This window comes from Eretmochelys imbricata, chromosome 7 (assembly GCF_965152235.1).
Source record: "Eretmochelys imbricata isolate rEreImb1 chromosome 7, rEreImb1.hap1, whole genome shotgun sequence".
NCBI lineage: Eukaryota > Metazoa > Chordata > Testudines > Cheloniidae > Eretmochelys > Eretmochelys imbricata.
Genome location: NC_135578.1, coordinates 53,411,481 through 53,436,181, shown reverse-complemented (window position 1 = coordinate 53,436,181; position 24,701 = coordinate 53,411,481). Strand labels below are relative to the sequence as shown.

The 24,701-nt window shown below is 39.1% G+C and overlaps 1 protein-coding gene across 9 annotated transcripts in view; it reads left to right on the top strand.

Moving 5' to 3' along the window:
• PPP3CB (protein phosphatase 3 catalytic subunit beta) overlaps window positions 1-24,701 on the top strand; it is a 67,911-nt gene that overhangs the window by 12,200 nt on the left and 31,010 nt on the right. For 5 of the 9 annotated variants that reach the window (XR_013346706.1, XM_077822665.1, XM_077822662.1 and 2 more), the window contains exons 2-9: window positions 4,788-4,988; window positions 7,775-7,899; window positions 11,279-11,390; window positions 16,481-16,626; window positions 20,801-20,940; window positions 21,047-21,124; window positions 21,216-21,310; window positions 21,603-21,746. Coding sequence is in view for 8 of the 9 variants with exons in the window: in XM_077822665.1 (XP_077678791.1) it covers window positions 4,788-4,988; window positions 7,775-7,899; window positions 11,279-11,390; window positions 16,481-16,626; window positions 20,801-20,940; window positions 21,047-21,124; window positions 21,216-21,310; window positions 21,603-21,746 (1,041 nt within the window). In the remaining variant the exon portion in view is untranslated. The remainder of the gene's footprint in view (window positions 1-4,787; window positions 4,989-7,774; window positions 7,900-11,278; window positions 11,391-16,480; window positions 16,627-20,800; window positions 20,941-21,046; window positions 21,125-21,215; window positions 21,311-21,602; window positions 21,747-24,701) is intronic. The other 4 variants (XM_077822668.1, XM_077822666.1, XM_077822669.1 and 1 more) reach the window with 1 other exon arrangement.

The window sequence follows — 24,701 nt, the reverse complement described above, 5'->3', positions numbered from 1 at the left end:
TTACCTATCCATCTTGGGGGTTGGCTTATAAATTAACGGGCTAATGAACGAATATATACAGTAGTTAGTTACTGCCCCCTGATGTGGCTAGTTATCGCCTTGTACGTGTTGGTTTGATCAAAACGTCTGTATTATGTACTGTCATCCTGACCTTATCTTTTAGGAGGGGTCAGTGTGCTCTTGTTATCCTTGGGGAATATTTTTGTACCCTCCTTGATATGGGGATATTCTGGTACTACTTGATATCGGGATGTGTTTGCATGAGTCCCCTGTGGTTAGCACTTTTTAGGAATGTATATTTCTGCAGTATCAGCCCTGTTCTTGCCGGATTGTGTGAGTAGGTCCTGTCTCATACCAGGCCTCTAATACAAGGGCTTATGTCTCAGGCTCTCTTCCTACTACAAGAACCACTGCTCTAGAGGACCAAGTGGACAATGGACTGAGACTCAGGAGACCTGGCTTCTAATCAGAGTTCTGCAACTGGCTTGCTGGATAACTTTGGGGAAGGCAGTTCACCACTCTGTGCCTCAGCTTTCCATCTGTAAAATGGGAATAATAATGCCTCTGATCTCTCGGTGCAGTGACAGTAAATTCATTGAAGTTTGTGAGCTACTCAGATTCTGTTGTGATGTGTGCCATAGAAAAATGCATGAGGGAATCAATAATTTTGTCTTTGGAGCAGGGTTTGAATATTCTGCAATCCAGGTCCGGTGCTTGGAAGCGTTTACTGGTCCTGAAAGTAGCTTTTCTCTTCCTGCCAAAGTTATTCGAGTTCAGGCAAGCCATAAGGTGATGGTTCTATACAATCCTATTTTTCTGACTACTTTGTTTTTTCCTATTTTTTGAGATATTTTTGTATTGATTTACTATATGAAAACACAAAAAATTGAAGAAGATAAATAACATACTGCTGGTATATGTTTCCATATACCACATGCTTCATAGGGTCTCCAGTAGAATTATGCAGTTTTACAACTCATCAAAGCTGCAAGACCAGATAATACAAAACCAAACAACACTACATAGACATAACACATTAGGGTGGGAGTTACAGTAGAAAAATAGGAGAAGACATAAATAGGAAAAGGAGGGTAGGAAGGGACTTGGGAGGGAAAGGAGGAAGGAGGAGCTAGGTGGAATGGAGATCTGGTATTTAGTAGTTTCAACTATTTGTATCCAAATGTATCTAAAAATGGGGTCTAATATCTTCAAACTCATAAATGGGACATGAGTTTTAGCAGCTTATATCTAGGAGTTTAGAGAGGGAAGTTTCTGTTGAATGGGCTTGGCAAAAAAATACATTCTCTGTTTGATCCGGCTCTGTGGCCGTCGAGTGGCGGTTGCTGGCTGGGAGCTCAGCTCTGAAGGCAGTGCCACCGCCAGCAGCAGCGCAGAAGTAAGGATGACATGGTATGGTATTTCCACCCTTACTTCTGTGTTGCGGCCTTCAGAGCTGGGTCCTCAGCCAGCATCTGTCACTCTTCAGCCACCCGTCTTTGAAGGCCACAGCGCAGAAGTAAGGCTGACATGGTATGGCACCCTTCTGCACTGCTGCTGGCAGGGTGCTGCCTTCAGAGGTGGGCACCCAGCCAGCAGCTGCTGCTCTCCAGCCACCCAGTTCTGAAGGAAGTGCCGCTGCCAGCAGTAGACACAGAAGCACGGGGGGCAATACCATGACCCCCCTACAGTAATCTTACGATCGCTCCTCCACATGACCCGCTTTTTTGTTGGGACCCCCAGTTTGAGAAATGCTGGTCTCCCCTGTGAAATCTGTATAGTATAGGGTAAAAGTACACAAAAGACCAGATTTCACGGGGAGACCAGATTTCATGGTCCGTGACATTTTTCCGTGATGTTTTTCACGGCCGTGAATTTGGTAGGGCTCCATAGGGCACATTCCCAGGCTCAGACTTGTCTTTCTTCCTTGGGATGTAGGATGCCTTCATCCAGCTGCCCTAGACCCTGAAGTGGTTGTTTGAAACCCTCTGAGTCGCTTGCACGTGCTCCCTCCGCGTTCCACCTCGGTTGTAAGTACTCTGGGTTTCTAGTTTAACCCCTTCAGGGACTACATGGCAGGAAAGGAAGGAACACAGGCACAGCAAAGGATTTTCTTAACAACAGTGACTTTACTTCTAAATCACTCAGAGTTACAGATCTTTGAAAATAGCACAAGTCCTGAGACATACCCTCCCTTAGTCTGAGCTCACTTTTTCTGTGAGCCTGAGGTTCAGCAGCATTTCAGGCTGGGTAGAGTCCATCCTGCCCTTTCTTCCTTGCAAGTCATAAGATTGGCCATACCAAAGGTCCATCTAGCCTAGTATCCTGTCTTCCAACAGTGGTCAATGCCAGGTGCTTCATAGAGAATGAACAGAACAGGTAATCATCAAGTGATCTGTTCCTAGCTTCTGGCAAATAGAAGCTAGGGACACCTTCCCTGTCCATCCTGGCTAATAGCCATTGATGGACCTATCCTCCAGGAATTTATCTAGTACTTTTTTGAACCCTGTTAAGTCTTGCCCTTCACAACATCCTCTGGCAAAGAGTTCCACAGGTTGACTGTGTGTTGTGAGAAGAAATATTTCCTTTTTGTTTGTTTTAAATCTGCTCCCTATTAATTTCATTGGGTGACCCCTAGTTCTTGTGTTATGAGAAGGAATAAACAACACATCCTTCTTTACTTTCTCCACACCCGTCATGATTTTTGAGGCCTCTATCATATCCCCCCCTTAGTTGTCTTTTTTTCCAAGCTGAAAAGTCCCAGCCTTAATAATATCTCCTCATACGGAAGCTGTTCCATACCCCTAATAATTTTTGTTGCTCTTTTCTGTACCTTTTCCAACTCCAATATATCTTTTTGAGATGGGGTGACTACATCTGTACATAGTATTCAAGATGTGGCCATAGCATGGATTTATATAGAGGCAATATGATATTTTCTGTCGTCTTATCCGTCCCTTTCTTAATGATTCCCAACATTCTGTTTACTTTTTTGACTGCCGCTGTACATTGTGTGGATGTTTTCAGAGAACTATCCACAATGACTCCAAGATCTCTTTCTTGAGTGGTAACAGCTAATTTAGATCCCATCATTTTATATGTATAGTTGGGATTATGTTTGCCAATGTGCATTACTTTGCATTTATCAGCACTGAATTTCATCTGCCATTTTGTTGCCCAGTCACCCAGTTTTGAGAGATCCCTTTGTAACTCTTTGCAGTCTGCTTTGGACTTAACTATGAGTAGTTTTGTTTCATCTGCAAATTTTGCCACCCAACTGTTTACCCCTTTTTCTAGATCATTTATGAATATGTTGAACAGTACTGGTCCCAGTACAGACCTTTGGGGGACACTACTATTTACCTCTCTCCAGTCTGAAAACTGACCATTTATTCCTACCCTTTGTTTCCTATCTTTTAACCAGTTACTGATCCATGAGAGGACCTTCCCCCTTATCCCATGACAGTTTACTTTGCTTAAGAGCCTTTGTTGAGGGATCTGGTCAAAGGCTTTCTGAAAATCTTAGTAAATTTTATATCCACTGGATTCCCCTTGTCCACATGCTTGTTGACCCCCTCAAAGAATTCTAGTAAATTGGTGAGGTGTGATTTCCCTTTACAGAAACCATGTTGACTCTTCCCCAAGAAGTCATGTTCATCTATGTGTCTGATAAGTCTGTTCTTTATTATAGTTTTAACAAATTTGTCCGGTACTGAAATTAGGCTTACTGGCCTGTGATTGCTGGCATCACCTCTGGAGCCTTTTTAAAAAAGTTTTGGTGTCACATAAGCTACTCGCCAGTTATCTGGTACAGAAGCTGATTTAAACTATAGGTTACATATCACAGTTAGTTCTGTAATTTTACATTTGAGTTCCTTCAGAATTCTTGGGTGACTACTGTGTGGTCATGGTGACTTATTAATGATTAGTTTATCAGTTTGTTCCAAAAACCCCTCTAATGACACCTCAGTCTGGGACAGTTCCTCAGATTTGTCACCTAAAAGAATGGCTCAGGTTTGGGAATCTCCCTCACATCCTCAGCCTTGAAGACCAATGCAAATAATGCATTTAGTTTTTCTGCAATGGCCTTATAATCCTTGTGTGCTCCTTTAGCATCTCGATTGTCCAGTAGCCGCACTGGTTGTGAAGCAGACTTCTTGCTTCTGATGAACTTCAAAAAGTAATAGCAATTTTTTTTTAATCTTTGACTAGCTGTTCTTCAGATTCTTTTTTGGCCTTCCTAATGTGTGCTTCTTACATCCTCGTGTGGGGATGGTCAAGTGTCAGGACCCTGCTCCTACGTTGGTCCTCCATCTCTGTGACGTGCTCTCATATTGAGAAGCTTCTGCCTCACCAGTCACGCTTGCCTCTTTTTGTGGCCCCTGTGTAGAGAGACCATTGCTCCATGGGGTGGGCCAGTAATTGACACAATCTAAATTTATGTCCTCACATTGCTGTCTAATGGTTTAGGGATAGTCCTTCAATAAAGTGTCAAACACCTTTCTCAGGGACTGCTGCTGTCTGGGCATGTCCAGGCTTGTGCAGTTACAGTGTCCAGTATTTCTATAGATAGTACATGCCCGAGTTAATAATCTGATGCTGACATATCTCACTGTGTCACTGTGATATCTTCAAAATGTGTAAATTTAAAAAACACATTTGGTAAATGTTATCCCACTTTGCATGGCAGCTAATCAGTATAGTTCAGTTCTGCCCTGTTTACATCTAGTGTATTTTTAAAGAAAATAATTATTACTAATATTGATATTCCTCACCTCTTTAAATTTTAGGTGTCCCTTTTCCACCAACACATCGTTTGTCATCTGAAGAAGTGTTTGATATAGATGGAAAACCTAGGGTTGACATTTTGAAGAACCACTTAGTAAAAGAAGGTCGGGTAGATGAAGAAATTGCACTTAGAATCATCAATGAGGGTGCTGCAATTCTACGAAGAGAGAAAACTATAATAGAAGTTGAAGCTCCAATTACAGGTAATACCTTTACCTTTGATGCTCAAAGTAAAAATTTAACATAATTTTCATTAGAAGGCCTTTTCTTGGGGGGAAAATAAATGTAAAGATATCTTTATCATAACAATCATGTTGAACTTTCCCTCAGAGCTACTTTTGTATAACTCTCCTTGAGTACTCAACATAACGTTGCATCAAAAAATTATGCGGAAGAAGGGAAGGAATAAAACCTGTCTGGAAAAAGCAGTAGGATTGGTAATACAATGTCAACAAGCAAAGCAGTTTCTATAATCTTAACAATAATAAACGTTACTAAAAGATGTAACAATCCAGAAGAGAAAAATGAGCTTCAAAGAGAAGATTGGATTGTACTGCAGTCTAAAATTTGTGGGATGGTGCTAGAGCATCCATTTGCTGAAAAAAATATTTTGAACAGGAGTTGTGAATGAGGAATATTCATGATTGCTTTCCCTAAGAATCCAAGTTTTCATGTGAAATGTGATGATCTCTTGGTAGTTTTAACTCAAACAAGTTAAGACTAACCTGATAAAACTGTTGTGTATTATTTAGTACAATAGAAAGGACTTGATCCAGTTGGAAAGTTGAAATGGCTTTTGTTTTTGAAAAGATACTGTAATACTTTCAGGTTCTGACCAGTCACAGACCATATTTGACTTGGATAAAGATGCTACTTTAATCTTTAACTTTTTATTTTAAAAGAAACAAATAACCAGATTAAAAACGTATTGTTTACATTATATAGCTGCCATTCAGAGTGAATACAAATTGATTATTTATGGAATTTTTTATTTCAGATATTTTAAAAGTTCAAATTAAATGCATTTTTCTTTTTAAAATAAACCTATTCATAATTTCAAATTCAATTTAACCTATGTTTAGGTCTAAACTTATTATACTATATTAAAATCATTACAATTGAATTTAAAAAATAATTTAGTGGTACGTTTGCTGCCAAAGTCTTCAAGAAAGTCAAACCACTGAACTGGTGGAAGTCATTAGCTAAGCACTTGAAATCAGAGTTTGTTGAATTGTTAAACCAGCTTTTGACAGCAGTCGCCTCTCCTGCAGGTGTGGAGAGAATACTGTCGTCATTTCAGTTTATTCATAGAATCATAGAATATCAGGGTTGGAAGGGACCCCTGAAGGTCATCTAGTCCAACCCCCTGCTCGAAGCAGGACCAATTCCCAGTTAAATCATCCCAGCCAGGGCTTTGTCAAGCCTGACCTTAAAAACTTCCAAGGAAGGAGATTCCACCACCTCCCTAGGCAACGCATTCCAGTGTTTCACCACCCTCTTAGTGAAAAAGTTTTTCCTAATATCCAATCTAAACCTCCCCCACTGCAACTTGAGACCATTACTCCTCATTCTGTCATCTGCTACCATTGAGAACAGTCTAGAGCCATCCTCTTTGGAACCCCCTTTCAGGTAGTTGAAAGCAGCTATCAAATCCCCCCTCATTCTTCTCTTCTGCAGGCTAAACAATCCCAGCTCCCTCAGCCTCTCCTCATAAGTCATGTGTTCTAGACCCCTAATCATTTTTGTTGCCCTTCGCTGGACTCTCTCCAATTTATCCACATCCTTCTTGTAGTGTGGGGCCCAAAACTGGACACAGTACTCCAGATGAGGCCTCACCAATGTCGAATAGAGGGGGACGATCACGTCCCTCGATCTGCTCGCTATGCCCCTACTTATACATCCCAAAATGCCATTGGCCTTCTTGGCAACAAGGGCACACTGCTGACTCATATCCAGCTTCTCATCCACTGTCACCCCTAGGTCCTTTTCCGCAGAACTGCTGCCTAGCCATTCGGTCCCTAGTCTGTAGCGGTGCATTGGATTCTTCCGTCCTAAGTGCAGGACCCTGCACTTATCCTTATTGAACCTCATCAGATTTCTTTTGGCCCAATCCTCCAATTTGTCTAGGTCCTTCTGTATCCTATCCCTCCCCTCCAGCGTATCTACCACTCCTCCCAGTTTAGTATCGTCTGCAAATTTGCTGAGAGTGCAATCCACACCATCCTCCAGATCATTTATGAAGATATTGAACAAAACCGGCCCCAGGACCGACCCCTGGGGCACTCCACTTGACACCGGCTGCCAACTAGACATGGAGCCATTGATCACTTCATTCAACTTGTTCACTTCAATGAATAGCTCATTCAGAGTTGAAAAACCAAATGGAAACTGAAAAAAGCAGGAGAGCTTGTCTTCCACTCCCAGTCTATCAATAAAAATGAAGTAGGAGGAGATGAGCTCTAAAATCTTAAACATGATGACCAGAAATAATCCGTTCAATTCACTAATTACTGGTAATACTTCCTTTGTTTAAAAAATCAGTTAGTTTTACATGTAAAAGATGTTTTGATACACTTTTTTAAACTAAAAAATAATTTAAAATAATTGTGCATGTTTAATTTAATTCTACTTTCTATCCCAATGCAGCTTGACATGAGTAAAAAATTAATTCTCTAGTAAATAAAGAAATGTCATTCACCTTTTTTTAAAATAACTGAAAGTTAAGAATTTGAATAAATGTTAAACTATCTAATTGCTTAAATAAATGTGTCTAGATATAGCGTATCCTACTTGTTAGCAAAAAAAAGAAGTACCAAATTTAATGTAAAGGCTATATTTAGTTGTAAATCAACATGTTTTGTGTTTTACCAGACAAGAAGAATGAATCTTTCTTTAGGAAAATATGTTGTGTCTCTGTAGTTAGTTTATACATTTTTTTCCTCAATAAATAAGAGAGTTCATGTTCATTTAAACAGTATTTTTGTTTCAGTGTGTGGTGATATTCACGGCCAGTTCTTTGATCTAATGAAGCTGTTTGAAGTTGGAGGATCACCTGCTAATACAAGATACCTCTTCCTTGGTGACTATGTAGACAGAGGTTATTTTAGTATAGAGGTAACTGTATACATTAATTTGTTCTGTCGTAAACCTTACTGTAAGAAAACTTTTTTTATCTTCTTGTAAAATACACAGTTCTTCTGACCTCTGAATGTGAATTCTTCCTTGCTATGCTTCGTTCCATCTCAAAGACAGTTAACAAAGACATACTGACTAGTGCCTCAGCCTGCCCTTTTGGAACCACCAGCCCTACTGATTTCCCTGCCTTCCCATAGCCATCTTTGCAGAGGATGGACTGTAGGGCATCTGTAGCATTCACAGTCCATGCTCTTAACATGTAGCCAGGGGCAAGAAGTATGCTGTATCCTGCTGCTTCTGAGATTCTTTCAAGCTTCATTGGTCCAGGAGTTGGGAAGTGTTGGAGAACTGGTCCAGAAAGAGTTGGATGGTAGATTAAATTTAGAGTTTAACTTGACAGTGCCTTTAAATTTTAAAGTTAATTCGTGTCAAACTTTTTTTTAAAATTTAAGTTGTAAATATATTTGTTGGCATAGCTTTTTAAGTAGTCTACGCTAGGGCATAATGCATGCTATTTTGTAGTATTTTAAAATTGTAATATTTCAGAAGCAGCATGCATATGTGTACCATTCAGGTGTGTGCACAGTGCTGTTTTGCGTTGTTGGTGTGATAAGCAAAAGATAATGCAGTGATGCCTCAGAAATCAACATATAAAGAATAGTTAAAATGAAGGACACTCCCCACAGCGTTCCTTGAATTTCATGTCCTGTTTTGGTTGATTACAGAAATGCTTCTGCTTATATTGTAAACACTGTTCTTGACAGATGTGAAGGCTGTATTTGCATCCTTTCAGAACATCTGGAAACAACGTATCTTAAACCATTGGAACTTATTCAAACTTTACAACCACAAGAGCTATGAAATGCTTTGGAGTTGGGACTATATTCAGTATTTAATAAAAGCAGACTCATTTTATCCCCTCAGGCAGTGGGGACTTCTTTTCTTTTTAATAATATGCCTGTGATATTAGCTAGTATAAACTTTAAAAAAACACGTAATCATTCATAAGACTTGCTTTTTTCTCATAGAGTGACTTGCCTGCTTCAGTGCTGTACAGAGTGGCTACTAATGGATCAGCACAGTTCATAGTGGGGTATTTGACTGGAGCAGGATTGCTGCAAGAGCATGGGAGGGCTATGCTTTATGGACATATGCAAAGGAAAGCAAAGTAGATTAAAATCACCTCCATCCCTGAAATTCCTGCTATAGTCTTTGTTTGGTTATCCAACAGCTTTTATCCAGTTTGACCTGGACCTTTTAAAAATTTTTATGTTTTTGATCACTTTTAAATCTCTTATCTTATTCTGTCTGTAATCTTTGGTAAATAAACTGTTCAGTCCCTGATAGAAAAGTACTTGATCTTTACTTTAATTTTGTGCTCAGAGACCTATTCTTAAACAGTTCATTTTGAAGCATGTTTATTTCAGTAACTCTTTCCGGTGTTAAAATAAAACCTTAGTCAAGAGCAGGAATACATAGACCTTGCCCACTTGAGTGCTGCAATAACACCCAGACAGGAGCCTGAAAACTGAACCCACTTTATACAGTATAGTCAGATGCCCTAATTTTTAATATTGAAGGGAGAGTCCTGTGGAAACTAACGGTTCCAGTATGAAGTAAGTCCAAGCTATTGGATCAAGATGAAGTTGACCTGTAAATTGTCTGTACTGCACTTCCGTATTAAAAATAAGGTGGCATGAAGAGTTTCGTGGGTCACACTGTAGCCATCTCTCACTTATTTTAAAACAAATGTCAGTGCAGAAAAGGTACTGATACAACAATGGTGTGTTATTTAAAGGGGTTTTTAGGTTTTGTACATACTGTCTGCTGTAAAGGCAAATGTATTTTTACTACTGAATGAATTGACATTAAAGTGCAAATTTCCAATGGCTTGTTTAAATAATTCCTAAATATAAATAACTAAAGAATCAAAAGGAAGCTACCATTTTGCCAGTCTCTTCTCTTACCAATATATGTTTGCTCATTTAATGTACAAATTTACTTAGTCAATAATAATTACCTTTTAAATTTGTAAAAGTCTTCAGCCTCTATCCTTATCTGTTGATTAGTACTTCCTTTGTTACAAACTGTCAGCAGACTGGGCTGCTGGCTGGGAAGCATTAATAAAGTGTTAATATTCTTTGAAATACAGCAGAACAATTTATAGCTATGGAAATACTGAAAGACTGGCAGGTTTTTTTTTTTTTTTAAATGTGAAAATGTGAAGATTTTGTTTAATATACATCTTCTTTTTGTTAAGGATTGTTTTGCTGTCAGATATTTGAATTAATCTTTGGGGTTTTCGTTTATGTTAAAGTGTTTTTGGATATATTTCACAGTAAATGTATCTTTAAAAAAAAATTAAAGTATCCTTTTTTGTGTGAATACATGCTTACTATTCCCCACAAAAACCGTTTTGGGTTTTTTAATAAGAGACTAGAGCGAATGACAGATTTAGACTTGTTTGTGTTTTGTTTTTTTTTAAGACAATCAAACAAAAATAACCTCTGAATCAGGTTAGTGTAGTTTGAGCATAGAGGAAAAAATAAGTTTCAATCTAAAATGTGCATTAGAATAATAAACAAAATGTAAGCCCCAGATTGTCCGCATTCTTGTCTCAGGTAGTAATGGATCCTAAATTAAGGGATTTTTTTTCCCCTGATGCTCTTCTGAAAATAGGGGGAGTTTGGTTTTCTTTCTGTAATTGCAGTAGTGGTAAAATAAAGCTCATTACTGTGATTTCACCATATACAAAGTCAGATAATTGAATAAGAATTAACTTTCCAACTTTGCTACATCAGTAATGTTTTTAACAAATTGTTTTTAAAAATAAAAAGGGCAGAACAATCTCTAGGTGTTCTGGGTGTTGCTGTTTTAAACATAAGCTTTTTTGTGTCATTGCTTCAGTTTTTACCAAAAAAAAGCAACAAAACTCTCTCCCTTCCTCTACCAATTAATCTCTAGAATCTTTACTTTGAGGTCAGATTATATGAACAATAGATGTCTCCACAGATAAACTCATCAGAATTGTACTAAATTGACAGTATATTTTTATCGATGAACATCCACTGAAGTACACTTTTTTCCTGAGGCCTGTTTTTAACTGTTTTTTGAGGAAAGTAAAAACTTGCTTGCATAATTCAGATGCTGAGTTTGTCATCTGAATCAGGAGAGCAAAGTTATGAAATGATCCTCATTGTCAGTGTTCGAAATAGTACCTTGAGTGGCGCACATTTGAAGCCATTGTTAATGTTCTTTTTCTTCATAAGGGGACAGTGTTTTTTTTGTTGGCAACCTTTCAATAAAAATTATTGTAAATTAATTTGTTTCATCATTGTAAACCTTTGTTTTTCAACAGTGTGTGCTGTATTTATGGGTCTTGAAGATTCTGTATCCAAATACATTATTTCTTTTGAGAGGCAACCATGAATGCAGACACCTCACAGAATATTTTACCTTTAAGCAAGAATGTAAGTACTATATTGGAATATAGTATTGAGTTACTACCAAACTAGTACTTTCCGTTCTGTTTTACAATTATCTCTTGAGAAAAATATCTAAAAATGCTGTTAAGGGACTGCTCCTGCAAACATTCTCATGCATAGTTGTATTGACTTAAATGGAACTACAAGCCATTATAAGCATGGCGGGAGCAAGTGTGTGCAGAACTGGACTCTGTAAAGATATATTTTGTAGTCTATTTGTATATTTTAAAATCTTTTGAGGTTTAATTTTTATGGAAATTTGTGGAACATCAGCACAAAAGTCCTTGGCCTTGTCACTAAAAGATCTGAAACTCACCATTTATACCTTATTATTCTGTATAATAGGCTATACTACATGATTTGAAGTTATTTTCACTTTTCTGTATTATTTAACATTTTAAAAAATAGTTATAGCCAGGGTGGATTTGATTTAAATCACTAGTCAGGAAGACTTGATTTAATCATGGTTTTCTACATAAAAGTGCATTCTTGTTGGTAGTTGTAACCTTCGTGCGTATTCTTCACAACTCAGAGATAGATGTAGGTTTCATTTTTAGAAGGTACACACTATACAATTTTAAACAGTGATTTATTTTGAAAACTTTTCAGATTAGTTTTACAGTTATATCAGAAAATGAATGATTGTTTGGTTATTTCATTTACCAAAGGTAATTGAAGCAGATATTTATGAAATCATTGGGAGGTGAACTATCTCCACAGCTTACTCATTAATATTTGGAGGATTTTCTTGCCATGCTGTATTAGGAGGAGAACATCACCAGAGAGACATTCAAATTGTTTTAGTTAACTAAAACAGCGTTATGTATTCTGGATTTTTTTTCTTCAACAGCAAACATATAATATTTTAACAGAACAAGCATATGAATTTTTGAATTTAGTTAAACATTCAAGTTTTTTAAAATCCGGTTTGTTTTTGTTAAAATTGTTTTTAACTAAAATAGTTAAATGAAATATTTTTTAAAAAAAATTAAATGGACTGTGTCAGCCAGGTCAACATGAGAAACTTAAAATATTGCATTCTGCAGCTAACTCAGTCGTCTTCACCTTTATTTTCCTGTTTGTTCATAATCTGGAAAAGAAAAACAAGCTTTCCTGCTTTTCCAGGTCCCAAATAATTTCTTAATTTGGAATGAATTAGTCCAAAGGAAGAAAATATTCTTTCTACACTGGCAGAAGAAGTTACTGCTGTTTAAGTGAGATTATCACTTCAACAGTCTCTGAATCCAAGTGCTCAAGTGACTTCCACCAGTTCATTGGTGTGACTTACTTTAAAACCTAGGGAGGTGGTGGAATCTCCATCCTTAGCCGTTTTTAAGGCCTGGCTTGACAAAGTCCCCTCTGAGATGATTTAGTTGGGGTTGGTCCTGCTTTGAGCACGGGGTTGGACTGGATGACCTCCTGAGGTCTCTTCCAACCCTAATATTCTATGATTCTATGAAAACATCATCAGCAAACATATATTTCTTGAATGGTGCACTCTTAGCTCTGAAGTTAATTATAGTTGGCATTATGGAGGAATGATTGCTGGATGTCCATGTCATAGCCAACTCCTCTTCTTCAGCAGTTAAGGTTTGACCCTGGTACCGAGTATTGAGATTATTTGCAAGAAAATAAGCTAGAGATAGTGCTTGCCCCATTCATTTTTTTAATGCTTGTAATTTAACGCCGTCGTTTCTCTTTTTAAGATCTCATTCAGTTCCTTCCAAATTTCAACAGCATCGGCAATAAAACAGCTACTTCCCTGCATTTTGTTCAAGGCTACAGAAATAGGCTTCAAGGTACTCAGCATGTGTTCAACATTTCTCTTAAGCGCAATGTTGAGAACTGTGGCTGTGACAGTGCGATCTATTTTTTCACAATTTTGTTCATAAACTGTCATCAGATTAGACCAGTTCTTGAGATAGTGCTCAAAACAGTCCACTACTGAGTTTCATCGCACATCTTGTGGGAGAGTTAGCTTGGTTCCTCCCACTTTTTTCAGAGCAGCTGCTGCAAAGTGGTTGTTACGGAAGTATTTTGCAATTTCTACAACATTAGCCTTTATTTCTGGAACACTGAAGTCTTTGGCTAGGAGGTGCATCAAATGAGCACTGCAACGTATTTTATAAGCTTGGGACTCTCTTCTAAATAATGTCTTCTCATCTTGGATACATTTGCAGCATTGTCTGTGACCAAGCTGCATACTAGACATTTGAATTTTTTTCACAGTTTGTTACAGCTTTTACTGCTACTTCTTGTAAGTATTCTGCTATGTGTGCATTTCCTGATGTATCAATTGTTTCTGTAAGGAACACATTCTCTTCTACTGTTGTCACACAAGCACATACAAAGGATCATTGTGGACATTGCTCCACCCATCAAGACTCAGGTTAACAATTTTACCCTCTAGACCTTTTGCACACTGCTCAATTTCTCTTTCATACACTTTATCCAATTTGCCTGTGACATCTGCTCTGTTGGGTGGACTGTATCCTGGTCTTAATGACTGAACCGTGTTAATGAAGTGTGGGTTCTCAATCATACGGAATGGAGAGTTTGTTGCATAAACTGGGCAATTTTTTCATCAATTACCTCTTTTTGTAATCTGCTAGCTCTTATCGCAAACTTATCTATGGTGGTTTCTGGATGATAGAGATTGGAAAAAGGCAAATATAGTGCCCATATTTTAAAAAGGGAAGAAAGAGAACCCGGGGAACTACAGACGGGTCAGTCTCACTTCAGTCCCTAGCAAAATCATGGAGCTGGTCCTCAAGGAATCCATTTTGAAGCACTTGAAGGAGAGGAAGGTGATCAAGAACAGTCAGCATGGATTCACCAAGGGCAAGTCATGCCTGACCAACCTGATTGCCTTCTGTGATGAGATAACTGGCTCTGTGGATATAGGAAAAGTGGTGGATGTGGTATATCTTGACTTTAGCAAAGCTTTTGATGCGGTCTCCTACAGTATTCTTGCCAGCAAGTTAAAAAAGTATGGATTGGATGAATGGACTATAAGGTGGATAGAAAGCTGGCTAGATTGTCGGTCTCAACGGGTAGTGATCAACGGCTCAATGTCTAGTTGGCATCCGTTATCAAGCGGAGCGTCTCGGGTTGGTTTTGTTCAACATCTTTATTAATGATCTGGATGATGCGATTAATTGCACCCTCAGCAAGTTTTCAGATGACACTAAGATGTGGGGAGAGGTAGATATGCTGGAGGGCAGGGATAGGGTCCAGAGTGATCTAGACAAATTGGAGGATTAGGCCAAAAGAAATCTGATGAGGTTCAACAAGGACAAGTGCAGAGTTCTGCACTTAGGACGGAAGAATCCCATGCACTGCTACAGGCTGAGGACCAAGTGGCTAAGCAGCAGTTCTTCAGAAAAGGACCTGGGGATTACAGTGGACGAGAAGCTGGATATGAGTCAGCAGTATGCCCTTGTTGCCAAGAAGGCCAACAGCATATTGGGCTGTATTATTAGGAGCATTGCCAGCAGATCGAGGGAAGTGATTATTCCCCTCTGTTCGGCACTGGTGATGCCACATCTGGAGTATTGCGTCCAGTTTTGGTCCCCCCACTACAGAAGGCATGTGGACAAATTGGAGAGAGTCCAGTGGAGGGCAATGAAAATGATTAGGGGGCTGGGGCACATGACTTATGAGGAGAGGCTGAGGGAACTGGGGTTATTTAGTCTACAGAAGCGAAGAGTGAAGGGAGATTTGATAGCAGCCTTCAACTACCTGAACGGCGGTTCCAAAGAGGATGGAGCTTGGCTGTTCTCAGTGGTGGCAGATGACAGAACAAGGAGCAATGGTCTCAAGTTGCAGTGTGGGAGGTCTAGGTTGGATATTGGGAAACACTATTTCACTAGGAGGGTGGTGAAGCACTGGAATGGGTTACCTAGAGAGGTGGTGGAATCTCCATCCTTAGAGGATTTTAAGGCCTGGCTTGACAAAGCCCAGTTAGGATGGTTTAGTGGGAGTTGGTCCTGCTTTGAGCAGGGGCTTGGACTAGATGACTTCCTGAGGTCTCTTCCAACACTAATATTCTATGATTCCCAAACTGGGTCTCTTTTATGGCCTGCTGCCTTTTTCCTTTCTAGTGATATGGTAGATCTCAGATCAATGAAGGCTACACTCAGAAAGACCTCAAGACTTCTGGAATATGCTGCTCAAACAGTTTCACTTTTGTTTCTATTGCCTGTCCCTCCCTTCTCACATTTATCTCTAGGCTTCTTCTCCTTGTCTAGATCTATTCTGCTCCCAACAATTTTCTGTTCGTTGAACTTTTTGAAATTTCGCACTTAGAGAGAGAGGTAAGGCATTGACTCTGTGTACACAAATTTTGCAGAGGGACAATAGGGTTGAGGTCTGTTGTTTCTCACCTATACATATTTATTTATTTAAAAAGCATTTTTGCTGTTAACAAGCATGTTATCTCTGGAGACACAAATCCACAGTTTGAGAACTGCAAAACTAAGCATCTCTGATGGTATTTTCTAGCCTGAGCACTGAGTCCCATTGGGTAGATAGAAAGATTAACCTAAATAATCCATACAGAAACCCCTGGAACCTCATAAAATTGGGTCCCTAATCCATGAACTATTGGAACTCATTTACAAAACTTTCTTAAACATTACATTAATATATTCTCTCATACTATAGAATTAGAATTTATAATCCCTGTTCCTTGATGAGATACATTATAACTCAAAGATATCTTCATTAAAACTATCTTTAGATAGGCTTTTTCCTCAAAAATCCGATTTAAATAAAAAAAATGCTATTTTATTTTTTAAAATAATTGATTTTTGTGCACCCTGGTTGTAACACTTTGTCAATATTTTATATTTGAGGATGCAGAGGAAGAGGCAAGTATAAGTTTAAAATTTGGAAAGAAATTTTTCTTGAAGCAGCTTTGCCTATGTCTTGATTTTTAAATTTTTAATAAAATGTGCCATTTTTCTATTTTTAGTATTTGCCATATAAAACTGTTTTTAAATGTGAAAACACCAATACAGTATTTTCTACATGTTGCGTAATAGTCTTAATGATTTCTTTTTTCTTCTCTACAGGTAAAATAAAGTATTCAGAAAGAGTCTATGATGCTTGTATGGAAGCTTTTGATTGCCTCCCTCTTGCTGCACTTTTAAACCAACAGTTTCTTTGTGTTCATGGTGGACTTTCACCAGAAATAAACACACTAGATGACATTAAGAGAGTGAGTATGTTTGTGTATTTCTAAAAAACTGGGGATGGAGGATTTGTAAGACTCCTTTCAAATGTCACTCTTTGAAAATGTCAGTATATTAGTTTCTAGTTTTTACTGGCTCTTTGTAAGGACGAAACAGGATCCAGACACTTGGATTGAGGGGCAGGGTTTTTATTATTCTTTTTTGTTGTTGTTGCAAAGAAGATGAAGAGAGGCTGAGGGAACTGGGCTTATTTAGTCTTCAGAAGAGAAGAGTGAGAGGAGATTTGATAGCAGCCTTCAAATACCCGAAGGGGGGTTCCAAAGGGGATGGAGCTCGGCTGTTCTCAGTGGTGGCAGAAGACAGAACAAGAAGCAATGGTCTCAGGTTGCAGTGGGGGAGGTCTAGGTTGGATATTCTTCTAATCTTCTATGATTCTATGAGTAATCATGGATTTTATTATACCAAACACATACGCATAATTGCAGTTAAACAACTTAGTTTCTAGAGTAATGTAATTGAATCAAGACATTTAAAGTTTGGTCTTTAATTTATGCACACACTTTAAGTTCTTTACTGGAGAAGGGCTAGAGTTCTTAGGACTTTGCAGGATTGAGCACCTAAAAGCTAAGTGTTGCCTTAAAAATCAATCAGTGTATTAAAGATCAAGTTTAATTTAGCCCTCTAAACTTAAATATGAAAAGTCTTTTGGTTCTTGTTAGCTATTAATAATATTGAAATAAACAAATTTGTGGTGTTAGTTTCACAGCTTGACATAGAATTATATTTTAAATTTAATTTTTTGTATAAAGTTATATAATTTGGCATTTTCTAACATATTGCCTCTAACGTTCGGCAAAACTTTTATAATGGGTTTATATATGCTCTCACTAAATATAGCTATACTGTGTGAAGAATGTACAAAATGAATCAGACTCTATAGCTTGATTTGTTTTCTCATCATAAGAGGGTTTTTTTAAATGTCCGTGTAGTTTTAATTTGAAAACTTCTGTGTTTCTATCTTGATAGTGTGGATATTTTTTTTTTCTCAGAAAAACCTTGGACTTATAAAATTGCAATATAATGTAATAGTACAAGAATCCGAGTTACTCTTATGGAAAATTGTTAGATTACTTGTTTGCCTAGCAACCTCTCAAAGTGGTCCTGTTCATATGGAAAGAGCTGTAGTTATATCAGTAATTAAGGAGGATGAAAATACGTTTTAAAAAAATTATGTGCTATTAAATATTTAGTGTATCAGTTATTTCATTTTAATGGAATACAAGTGTTGTGATATCAAGCGTTCTGTCTGATAAAACCATTGACAAACAAGTAGGAGTTACCTCACATGGAATGTTGATGTCAGGTGGTGGTGGTCCTATCATATTAAAATTTTTAATCTTCTGTTGATTTCTCCTTGAATATTTCTCTTCAGTTTGCAGTTAACTGATCTCTTTTCATCTGACATCTTGACTGTAGCATTTGGTTCCTCCTTCACAAGAGTGGTATTTCAAGTTTTGGAACATTACAATAAAGTATCAGGTCAGAAGCACTTTATGCTTAGACTTAGACTTTCAAATCTCAAACTAGTCAATTTGGAATAAAAAAAAAAAAATCAGTTATGGGAAACTCGTAAGATGCCATTATCTGGTCGAGAATCCACCACTGCTTCTACCAGGTCATCAGCAAGTAATAAAGGGCCTGAAAGGAGGTCTTCCTTTACTCTGTGCTCGCAGGCCTTCTTTTAAAAGGTGGGGACGGGTGGGAAGGGAGGAAGAATCATGTGGCTGGTGACAAGCCAACTGCATGAAAAATGAAAAACCAAGTCAGTCATGGTTCCAAAAAAATTCTTGGTCTACTTTTTTGCCACCTATGAGTTGTCTGACGCCTTAGGAGAAATTGATAACATTTTGTTGGTTCTGTTGGGGAAACTGGACTTTGGAGGTCACAGCAAAGAAAACCAAAGATCAATCACTATTTAATTTCTGATGCAAGGGTCCCTGAATTTTACATTCTGTTTGTATTGAATGATTCTTACACCACAGGGAGATACTATCTTTCTATAAAGATCTGGCTCCTTTAATTTCTGCATTTCTTTACCATTTGGAAAACTTTTAAGGGTGACGGTCTGTACCGTCTTATGTCTTTGTACAAGCTTCTGTCTTGTTGTACAAAGGTGGTAGTAGCTATAATGGACAACACTCATTCAGATATCTTAGGAAATATTGAAAGTGAGGCAGGTTCTGTCTCTAGAAATTGGGTTGATTTTCAAAAAGGGATCCCATCAATTTATTTTTAAAAATAAAATTCTTGTTGGAGAAACAGCTTGCCTCTCCTGTCACCAAGAATGTTAGCAGTCAGCCAATAAAACCCAACCAAGAATCCAGGTTCCAGACAACAGAAGGTAGGGGCAAAAATTTTTTTTTTTTTTTTTTTTGCTGGGATCATCAATCACATTGTTCCAGGAAATGTAGTAGGAGCTGACAGTGACTCCTGTATTTGAGTTGTTCAACATCTTTCATTATAAAAGATTCTTAGAACCTTCTTTTGAGAAGCTCTCAGACCTCCATTGTGTGCAGCAGGTCTTTGATCACAGCAGGGTAATAGCCCTAGGTTTGGGGAAGTGCCTTTTGCATGTGCTAGGAAATTCCATTCACATTTGGCTGAGTTATAAATTCTTGAAAATCTTTATTTCCTGTCTCTGGCATGTTTTGTACAGATAACTTTTGGTAGCACACCAAACACCCTGAACCTTCTAAGACTGGGTGGCACTAGTGGCAACAATCACAGGAGCATAAGCTGCATTAGAAATCCCTGGGAACAGAAACTTAGCCCAGCTACTGCCAAAGCAGCAGTATTAACAATGGAGAAGTAAAGGAGAGACCCCATCCGGGATGACCCCAACAACCCCTGCTGGACGCAACATATGATCAAATAGTCGTCCACTCTTGGGGACACCACATGACACAGAAGCCCTTCCACTGCCCAGGAATGGAATGAGATCCTCTGCAACACCCTCCCGCCCAACAGCGGCAGTTCTGGGCTTCCCCCCAACAGCAGCAGCGGGAGTCCCTGGGTGCTCCCCTCTAGTTGCAGTCCTGGGCCGGCTGTTCCCTCCAGCTGCAGCGGCGGTTCCCAGCTGGACACCCCTACCCCCTGGTAGCGGTCACCAGCTGGCCCCCCAGCCCCAGCGGGCGTCCCAGAGGCCCTCTTCCAGAGCAGCCAGCTGCACCCCCTGGAACCTCCCAGAACACCAAAGATTTAGTCAGGAGTGTATAGTACGAGTCATGGCCAAATCACAGGGCTGTGAATTTTTGTTTATTGCCTGTGAGCTATTCATGACTTTTTTATTAAAAATGCCCATGACTAAATCTTAGTCTCATACATAACCATTGTTTCATTGTGTTGTGCATCCATCCTCCTTTAGTGTCTGGTTCACAGGGGATAATAGCCTTCTCTTCCTGATAGCTAATACAGTTAGTCTTGTAACTTTTCACTATGGTCACTGGAAATGTAACAGAGCCACTAAAGTAAGTGTTTCCAAATGGGTCAGAAAGGACATCTCTGAAGCCTCAAAGAAAAGGTAAGAAGCCTTCTCCAAAAATGGTCAAGGCCCATTCCACGAGGTCCACAGCAATGTTATGGCAGAGAGTATAAAGCTTTGTATGAAAAAATATCTGCAGAGACTCTAGGTCGTCATGTCTTCATTCTTTGATTAAATAGTCCAATGTGGATATGTTTTTTGGATGCTGCATTTGGTTGTCTGGTCGTGTTGGCTGGTAGTTCTTAGTTCCCTTTTATTCCACTTTTTCTGTGCTGTTGCTGCTTTCTAATTCCCAGTGGTGTCTTCAGATTGGTAGATGAAGTGTGCCTGAGAACAGGACAATTTTGTTCCTTCTCTGTAAATTTACTTTCTCACAGCATACACATCCATCAGTCTGGAGGATCTCTCACCTCTCTTGATAATTAATTATCTTCATTGTTCTCAGTTGTTGTATGTTCAAGTCATCCTCTTATTTTTTGGCATGCATCTGCCTTACACAGAAGAGGAAACACGTTTCTACAGATCCTACCTCTCTCATGGGGTGGGTGGCATTTACTTTGTAATGCTTTGGCATTGGTGGATGTGTATACTCTACAGGTAAGAAGCAAAACTGACCTAATATAATAGTTAAATCAACTTTGTGTTTGTTTTTTAAACAGCTAGATAGATTCAAAGAGCCTCCTGCATTTGGACCGATGTGTGACTTATTGTGGTCAGATCCCTCAGAAGATTTTGGAAATGAAAAATCACAGGAACACTTCAGTCACAATACAGTCAGGGGATGCTCCTATTTTTATAGGTAAAAAGAAATCTAGGATTTCATTGACATTTTAGTACTAAGAGTTACACTTTACTAAAAAAAAAAAAAAAAAAAAATTTTACTCATAGTTATTTTCATTTCACAGCTATCCAGCAGTTTGTGAATTTTTGCAAAATAATAATTTGTTGTCGATAATTAGAGCTCATGAAGCACAAGATGCAGGGTAAGTGTTTTATGTCCTTACAGAAATTATTCAACAATACAAAATAATCACTTACTGCTTTATGATGCAAATTAAGCTGTTTGTTTTACAGCTATAGAATGTACAGAAAAAGCCAGACTACAGGGTTCCCATCATTAATAACAATTTTTTCGGCACCTAATTACTTGGATGTCTACAATAATAAAGGTAAGAATTTAGTGCTAAGGAGATTATATTAAATTAAAACTTCTTTCCAAAAAAATAGTCTAACAGTAACACTATACAAAATCAACACTATTCTCTAGGTAGAACGACAAAAATCCAAGCCCCCAAGCCTTTTGAGTCAAACTAATACAATATGTAAAACACATATGGGCATAATTGTAATGTGTAAAATAAACTGTGTAAAATAAATGAGAATGTGTAAAATAAACTGTGGTGATCTCTCATAATGATGATATCCAGAAATGATAAAACCAAGTGTGCTTTTCATTTTTAGAAGTAGCCACTGCGACATTACTCAGGGTGCAATATGGACTGACAGACAGCTCCGTCCCCTCAATTCTCCAACCTGGGATGACTTTTACACTGCTTTGCTGTGAGAGCAGCCACTCCTGTTCTGCCTACATCCACCCTCCAGCATGTAAATCTGCTATATTATATGAATGCTATAGCCAGCCACTCATGAATTACGCTACAGGGCAACACCAGCAAACTCCCAGTCCCAGATTTTTCCCCAGAAATGTGCGTCTTGTACTGCCCAGCCCTTCCTGGACAATACAAGGTCATATAAAGTCTGTCATTTCATTAATAGAAAATGATATGCACAAATGTTGTTATCCCAAATGAAGTTTCCCAAACACTTCAATCCAAACACACACTGGTTTAAATAAAACAATAAAACAAGTTTATTAACGACAGAAAGATAGGTTTTAAGTGACAACAAATAATGAGGCATAAAAGTCATAATTGGTTACAAGTAAATAAAAGGTAAAACGCAACTGATACCTAACTTAACAAGCTAAGTGAATTCAAAGCATAAGGGTCTCTCTCACTATATGTTCTAGCAGTTTTACTGGTTGAATCTTCCAGCCAGGATCCCTCCCAAGTCCGATGATGCTTCCTTTATTCTTCAAGTGTTGTTGATGCCGTGAGTAGAAATGGAGAGATGATTTGGGGCATCTGTTACCCATTTTATCTTTTCTTCCTCTTTGAAAATCATCTCCAGCTGGGATTCAGGAGACAGTCTGTGGGACGGGAACTTCCAACTGTTTCTTTGCCACCTTGTAAATTTCTCGCTCTTACCCTTTTTCCTGCCAAAGAATGGCTGCTTAACCAGGTGATAGTCCATTTGATCTTGTTGACACCTGGCCGAGGCATCAGTTTGCTCTTTGTTTTTGAGGAACTGGTTTGTACCTGTTTTTTAAACTTGGAATATGTCTCAGTAGCATCTCATAACTTTGTGTACAATGTTGCCCCACACATTTTACCAGGACAATAATGATCAGCAAATTGAATTTTCAAATGATACCTCATAAGGCATACTTTGTATAAAATCCATTATAGTTTTGTAAAAATGGTGAACATAGAGTGGTTCTTCGAGTGATGTCTTTGTGGCTGCTACTTCAGGTGTCGGTGCATCCTGGAGCCATCAATCAGAGATTTAAGATAGCAGTGTCCCAACTTATGCAGTAGATGTCTTGCAGTGCCGTGCATCTCATCTAGCATGCACATGACCCGATCCTTTCAGTTCCTTCTCAACCGTCCTCAGCCTGAAATGGAGCTCTGTGGCAGTGTTCACAGTTCTTCACAAAAAACGTAGAAATAGTATAATTTAGATAGTTAGCAAGATTTTAGTAGTAGTTAGTTTCACTTAGATAGCTAGAAGTTAAGGAGAAAAACTATTTTTTTTTTTTTAAGTTTTCCCCTTCCCCATAGTTTCCTCACAGTGAGGAACATTCAACTGTTGAATGATGTCTGGCTCCCCAGGCTTCAAAAGATGCGGCTCATGTCGTGAAGCGATGCCAGTTTCTGATGGACACTTGTTATCTGTCCGATGTCTCGGTGAGGTGCACATCCCACAAAAGTGCACCCACTGTAGTAATTTAAAAGCAAGAGCCAGGCACAGCCGGGATCTCCGCTTGAAAATTATCTTAATGGCAAAATCTATCCAAATGGAGACAGAAGAATGGACCTCATCCTCTCCAGGCACCCCCACTTCAGGAAAAGAGGACATGCTATCCTCTAAAAGATTGAGGAAGAGAACACCAACTTCGCCGCAGAGAGCACCGCAGAAAAAAAGGCAGTCTCCTGCCAGGTCGCTACTCTGATGCTGACAACTGCATGGGTGAGCACCTTTGATGCTTCGGGCACCTCTGGCACCATCCACACTGAGACCTCTGCCAAGCCCCACCACAAAGAGACTGAGTCGAGGCCTAAAAATAGACACGTCTCCTCCATGGCACCAACCTCACTGGTGAGGGACACTGTGCCGAGACTTCCCCAGGAACCATGCCTCCACTTCCGGCACCAACGGTGCAGTCAGCACCCCGATGGGAAAATCCAAAACGGCACCACCCATTTCACAGTGGGAAACTATCACTTCCAATACAGAGTACTGCTGTTCGGCCCGTCCACCACACCAAGCGTTTTCTCCAAAACTCTTGCGGTAGCGGCAGCACATTTACACAAATGAGGGATAATGATTTTCCTATACTTAAATGATTGTCTCCTCAAGAGCTCGACTCAACAAGAAGCAATATAAATGGTCCAGAAGACAGTTGCATTCTTCAGGAATCTAGGGTTGCGGATAAATGAACAAAAATCAACCTTAATTCTTGTACAACAACTGGTCTTCATTGGGGGCACACCTTGACACCATAGAGGCCAAAGCATCTTTGCTTCTGAGCAGATTCACAACAACAAACCTTATATCAGTAATCAGCAGCAGCCCCCAAAAACCTGCATGAATAGGACTACAACTAGTAGATCACATGGCAGCCACAACATTTGTGGTAGGACACGCAAGACTATATATACACTGCCTATAGGGCTGATTGAGCTCTATATGCTCTGTGTGTGTGTGTGTGTGTGTGTGTGTGTATGTATGTATATATGTATGTGTATACACTGCCTATAGGGCTGATACGTACCCAGCAAGCACAGCCTCCACAAATGACTAACAGTTCCGCCAAAAGTCTTGGACTCTCTACACTGGTGGACAAGACCAGAAAATGTATGCATGGGCATCCCCTTCCAGTAGGACCCTCCCCTGATGATAATCATGACAGATACATCCCTGATAGGTGGGGCTCCCATGTGAACCAACACACGGTTCAAAGCAAATGGTCTGACGAGAAGACCCACTTATACATCAGTCTACTCGAGCTGCGCATGGTACACAATGCCTGCAAACATTTCCTGTCACTGATAAAGAACAAATCAATTCGCATAATGACCGACAACATTACCTGCATGTTTTACATCAGTCGCCAAGGAGGAGCCCGATCACATTCACTATGCACTGAAGCCATGAAACTGTGGAACTGGTGCATTCACCACATAATAAACATCTTAACCTCCTACCTTCCTGGCTGCC